This window comes from Podospora anserina, chromosome 5 (assembly GCF_000226545.1).
Source record: "Podospora anserina S mat+ genomic DNA chromosome 5, supercontig 7".
Taxonomy (NCBI): Eukaryota; Fungi; Ascomycota; class Sordariomycetes; order Sordariales; family Podosporaceae; genus Podospora; species Podospora anserina.
Genome location: NW_001914840.1, coordinates 19,130 through 25,119, shown reverse-complemented (window position 1 = coordinate 25,119; position 5,990 = coordinate 19,130). Strand labels below are relative to the sequence as shown.

The 5,990-nt window shown below is 51.5% G+C and overlaps 3 protein-coding genes across 3 annotated transcripts in view; 2 read left to right on the top strand and 1 right to left on the bottom strand.

Annotated features, from left to right (window-relative positions):
* PODANS_5_11740 (uncharacterized protein) overlaps window positions 1-417 on the top strand; it is a gene marked incomplete at both ends in the record, with an annotated part of 918 nt that extends 501 nt beyond the window's left edge. Inside the window, one exon of the mRNA XM_001904393.1 lies at window positions 1-417. Coding sequence (XP_001904428.1) covers window positions 1-417 — 417 coding nt within the window.
* A 1,773-nt stretch (window positions 418-2,190) lies between these two features.
* Window positions 2,191-2,883, top strand: PODANS_5_11730 (uncharacterized protein; the record flags this gene model as incomplete). The annotated part of the gene is made up of 1 exon (XM_001904392.1): window positions 2,191-2,883. One exon carries the CDS (start codon window positions 2,191-2,193, stop codon window positions 2,881-2,883), a length of 693 nt encoding a protein of 230 aa, XP_001904427.1.
* Window positions 2,884-4,237: 1,354 nt separating this feature from the next.
* Window positions 4,238-5,916, bottom strand: PODANS_5_11720 (uncharacterized protein; the record flags this gene model as incomplete). The annotated part of the gene is made up of 2 exons (XM_001904391.1): window positions 4,238-4,706; window positions 4,757-5,916. The coding sequence occupies 2 exons, from the start codon at window positions 5,914-5,916 to the stop codon at window positions 4,238-4,240; spliced, it is 1,629 nt and encodes a 542-aa protein (XP_001904426.1).
* Window positions 5,917-5,990: the final 74 nt, after the last annotated feature.

The following is a 5,990-nucleotide window of genomic DNA, read 5'->3' as shown; positions in this document are numbered from 1 at the left end:
GAGGGGTACCCCGCTCTGGCAGGTATTACGGCTGATGAGAAAAGGATGTTGAGACCGTTGGAAAAACTGGCGAATTATCATGTCAGTATATTGAATGATGTTTTTAGTTTTGAGAGAGAATGGCAAGCGGCGGAGATGAATGGAGAGGAGGGAGGGGCGTTGGTGAATGGGGTTGCGGTTTTGGCGGGGGAGGTGGGTATTGGGGTTGAGGCGGCGAGGGGGTTGTCTGTCAGGCTTGTCAGGGCTTGGGAGGGGGAGTTTGTCAGGTTGAAGGGGGAGATGCAGGTCGAGGGGAGGTTGCGGAGGGCAGTGGAGGGGATTGAGAGGAGGATGAGTGGTGCGGAGGCTTTTTCTTGGAGGACGGGGAGGTATTTATTTTGGAGTAAGGGGTGGGTGGGTGCATTTAGGCGTTGGTAGCATTGCTATGTTGGGGGTATAGAGGGACTTTTAGAATTTTAGTTGTCTGTTTTGGTTTGGGGTGTTGACTCGCCTGAAGTGACTGTTATGATGACATTTCGATGTAACCGACTATGGGCCAAATGATCTGAGTTCCTGAGTCTGCGGTGGTGACAGGGTGAGGTGGTCAGTCAAGTTGAGCCCAACGCACTCATTTCTGCTTGCAACACAAGGCCTCCCCTTCACATAAAGACATCACCGACCATCCCATTTTGAGAACAGTTCTCCGCTTGAATATCATCTCAACGCAGCAATTATATATTTTTGCTTTTGCCACCTTGGGTGTCGCACTAGACACTGATAGAGCAACCTGGAACAGAAGGGCCACTTATCAGCTGCTCCCGAGAGGAAAGAATTTTCAGCTGAGAATTCCAGGTTTTGAGCAGAGAATCTCGCCGCTAGGTACGCTGCCGGCCCCAAGGTGGGCAGAAACCTGGAGATTCTGAAATCAATCGCCGACCAAATCGACGATAGGCGTCTCCTCCACAGTCTGGCCCTCACCAACAAAATTTTCGGTTTTGAGTTTTGTCGACACCTTTATCGACACCTCGGTCCCTCCATCGTGTTTTTATATCTCCAACCATCAAACTCGAACCTCATTCACACAAAAGCATTGACCATTCCCGACGTGTGCGAGACCGAATGGTGGTCCTGAACTACGAATGAAAAAGTGACCGCCTTGGTCAACAAAATGGAGCGCCTCGAAAGCTTCACATGGGATGCAGACGAGAACATATGCCACACAATACATCGAGGCACCATATCATCTTTAGCGGCATCGTGCCCTAGGCTCAAGAGTCTGCATCTTCACCTAGCCCCGTATCGGGAGCCTGAAGATAGAGACGTCAATCCGCATTATAAGCCCATGGAGATCTCATTATTCGGCAATCTCACCTCTTTGACACTTCGCAATATCCAAGGTGATCTGACGGAATGGCAAGGCCAAACATCTAAGGCTTTGATCAAATCGCCGTGGGTCTTCCTTTCGAGCATACCGTTCTCAAGCAGTGCAGACTGATTGGCTAACATGAGCTTTGAAGTGGTCTTCAACCGCTTGACCTTTCGATAGATGATGATTACATTTTCAAGTCCCAATCGGTAAAATACGTCAGGTTCCTCAATGGTATTTGTCACAAATATGCGAGAGATGGACGACAGCCCCTACGGCTAAGAACTCTAAGAATGAGTGCATTCGTTCTTCCAGAAAACGACACGGTCCTCACCAAATTCACCGACTTTGCCTATTTGGAGGAGTTGGCTATCGATAACGATGGCGGGCACTATGACGGAATGCCAACTTTCTCTATACGCTGGTGACTGGGATAAGGATGCGGAGAGCGCCATTCCTTTCCAAGTATTTTCCCCATCCAACTGTCCCAACCTTCACCGACTGAAAAGATAGTTGATAAGCCTGGAAAGATAGTTCATAGGCCTGTAAATATAGTTGATAGGCCTTTAAAAATAGTTGAAAGGCCTTTAGATATAGTAGAAATGCGTATTAACTTGCTTGTGAGGCATGGTTCATAATATGGTATAGGTTAACTTACCTTTGCTGTCTCAATTACCTTGTGGGCAGGGTGTGTCTGGTAGGTAGGTATTTGGCCTACCCGCACGATTCTCGACTTCATTGGTCAGCTGTTATGCGGCCGGCGTGACATCAGGCATCACTGTCCAAACGATGCCTCCAGCTGCTCACCAGCAACATTACTTCCAAATTCTTCACCCGGTATTGTCATGTATGACCAGATAATCCCGTTAACAAAAAAAAATATGCCACCTCCACATCTTGAATACCAACCCATCGATCACTCGATCACCCAAATCCGCGTCTTGACGATCCACCCAGGCTCGTCCGACGATCCAATCTTATGCTCCCTCACCCGCCACAGCCTGCAACATGAAAACGACTACGAAGCCCTCTCCTACACTTGGGGGGATCCAGCCCGCAATTACTTGATTTCCATCGGCGCGGCCTCTCTGCCCGTCACCAAGTCAGCTCATGATGCTCTTCGCCACCTCAGACTCAAAGATCGGGACCGCCGGATCTGGATCGACGCCATCTGCATCAACCAAGACGACAATACAGAGAGGAATCACCAGGTCGAGTACATGGGACAAATTTTTAAGGGCGCATCCCGTGTTCTTGCATGGCTGGGCCCAGCTGGTCCTGGGACTGACGAGGCCTTTGAGCTCATTAGAGCTGTTTCTGCGAGGTCCCCCATGAAGCCGGCTCTGGACGTGTGGCGCGCCATTGAGCCTTTGACAGCCCTGATGAACCGGCCTTTTTGGAGCAGAACATGGATTCTACAGGAGGTCATTTGCCCAAAAAAGCGCCTCTTATCGGATGTGGGAACCAGTGGGAAGACTGGGAGACATGGGCTGCTGCCAGCCCTCTGGCTATGGGGGAGGAGCTTGAAGACGTCTTGAACCCAAAGTCGAGCATATTGGGGCGTCAAACTTTGAAGGCATACACCAGAGCTTTCGAAATGTTCTCGGGGATCGACTATCTGCGACAGCAGTCTTATGAGCTCCAACACCACCACAGTGGCCAGGGCATCACCAACCTAAACGAGGTCCTCACCGTGAGCATCAATACGGAATGTTCCGACCTTCGAGATCAAGTCTTTGCCATTGTTGGCATGATACACTTTGATGGGATTGCAGCGGGCATTCACCCTCCCAAACCGGATTACAACAAGCACGTGTCGGAGGTCTACACCGAAATGGCAAAGTTTTCGATTGAGAGTGACAAGACACTGATTATTCGGTTTCTTTGCACCCATCTCAGGACCCATCTCACGATGTGGGAGACATACCTCCCTTCCTGGACGCCGGACCTTTCCTGCAATATTGAAGCTCTCCGGTACCCGGCACTGAGTCGGGTAACGAGAAGTGTGCCATCTCGAAGCGAGCATCTACCGGTTGTATCAAACGCGGGGGTGCTGCAGGTTCACGGCAAGTTGGTTGGCATAATTCACAGGACATATAGCCTGCAGAAGTGGTGGACGAACCTCGACAGACTTATACGATTTGTCGGCCCTATCAATGAGCCATGTCTCGTCGAGTTGTACAGCTGCCTCACAGGTGGCCAGGACCTTGGTGAGGAGTCGTTTAACTGGTTCAAGGAAGCCATCAGTCGTGCTTGTCTCAAGGTGGATGGGCTTTATCTCGACGCCGAGCCCGAGAACAATAAGATTAACAAGACTGAGGTCATTGAGGCCATCACGCACACCACCACTCTGAGTGCTAACAGAAGTGCACCGCACCGCCAGCTCTACATGGCCACCGGGCTGGGTTCCAATTCCAGGTTCCAACTCGGACTGGGTTCGCCTGACTGCAGGGAGGGCGATCTTGTTTGCTTGGTTGCAGGAGGTCACGCTCCACTAATCCTGAGATTTATTCACGATGGTTACTATGAGTATGTTGGTGACTCGTATGTGCCTGGCTATATGGAAGAGGACATGGAACACGCACTGGAGGGGGATATCGGGATAGAATGGACAAGATTTGACATTCTATAGGCGGTTAAAGTCTTGACAGTTCCACTTGGGGGAAGGTTAGGTTTGCAACGAGTGGACTGAATCTTGAATTGAGGGGTTTTCAAGCAAGAACGTGATGAACTGAGTTTATTTCAAGGTTTTACGCCACCGAATACCCCAGATATATACTACTGAACAAATCGGGACCAAAGTTCTCAACCTTCGTATGTCTGGCTCCATCCATTCACCAACATCGCAAGACAAACACCACCCCCAAGATATCCATCAAGGTCAAAGCACTATCACTCCCCCTTCCCATCCCCCTCAGAAACAGTAAACGGCATCCCCTCCGGTACACTCCTCCACTGCCCCCCTTCATCCAACAAACCCAAACACTCCCCCCACTTCTCCCTCACCGTCTCCGCTTTCTTCTCGCTCCTGGGCGTGATCTTCAACCTAAACGGCCTGGGCTGCATCAAGAACCCACCGACTAGATCATCCTGATCGGGTGTGATCTCCTGCCCCGTCACCTCATCAATCGCCTTCTCAAACTTGAACGCCCACATCAACCTCGCAATAACAAGAAACATCGACCTGTCAACCACGTGCATCCCCTCGCAGATTCTCCTCCCCGCCCCAAAACTAAAATGATCCCGTTTGGTAGCGTCAGCCTGCTGAGCTGACTCGGTCGAGCTAGCAAAGTCATGGATGTACCGGTCAGGATCAAAGACGCGGGGGTTAGGGTGTCGTTCGGCGTCCATATGTACAGCCCTGCAACCATCAGCAAAATATCAGCGAAGAAAGGGATAGAAGTGGCCAACCAAGCATTATACACCACCCCCGCCCCTTTGGGAATCCTATACCCCATATACTCATCATCCCTAATCACCGCATGCGGCGCGCCCAATATCGCGGTCGGCATCCACCTCAAGTTCTCCTTCACACAAGCCCTGATATACTGCGCCTTTGGGTTTTCCATATCCTCAATCGAGGGGAATCTATCCCCGCAAACTTCATCAACCACCCTCTGCGCCTTGTTTTGCGCCTCCGGATACAAGATCATAGCAAGGACAAACCCCGCCAGCGTCGAGGCAGTGGTATCCGAGCTTGCCTCCAGCGCCGTCCCAGCAACCATGGTAGCAAAGTCATCATCAAACTTTTGGCTTTCTTGTGCGTTGGCAATACCGACGCAGAAACATGGCTTGGCTGTGCCATTCTGCACCTTTTTCTTCGCCTCGAGCCAGTGGCCTTTGTAGAGGTCAAACGTTCGCTCTTGGAGGTCCAATGCATGGCGATAAAGTGGGCGAATGAAAGGGGGTAGGGATCGGAAAATGGGAAAGACGTCCAAGACAGCTGCCGCCCCGGCGCCGGTGATGGACGACCACTCCTCGATAACGTGGTACAGTCTGAGCAGCTTAGGGTCATCAATCTTTGGGGTTCGAAACCCGTAGACGATCTGGGTGGTCAAGGAGTTGGTGTACCGTCTAATATGATGCAGCACCTTGTCTGGTTCATCCAACAACGCAATCATCATGGATGTGCTCTCGAGATCCTGGTAGGGGACGTACGAGTTCGACGCCTTCAGGTGCAGCAACCCGTGGAAGAGCTTCCTGACTCGCCGCCAGGTATCACCGTATGGCATGAGCAACATGCGGAGGCCGCCGCTGGCAAGGGAGGAGATGTACATCTCCGGTCGGGACGAGTAGATGTTGCTGCGCTTGTCGAGGAGGTCTTTGATGGCGACGTCGGTGTTGAGCACAATCATGACTTTCGTCCCGGTGATCAGCGAGTAGACTGGGCCGTATTCTTCTGCCCACTTCTTGAATTGGACATATGCGTTCTTGGGCGGGATCTGGTGTAAATTGCCGATGAGGGGGAGGGTTGGAGGTCCAGGAGGGAGACCTTTCGGTCGACGGCCGACATTGCGAACTTGAAGATCGTAAAGCCAGAATGCTATGAAAGGGACAAGTACAGCTTGCATGGTGCTGATGGTGAGGGCACGTGCTTCCTGGACCAAAGATCAAGCCAGACACCCACCGCGCCGGCAGCCCTATA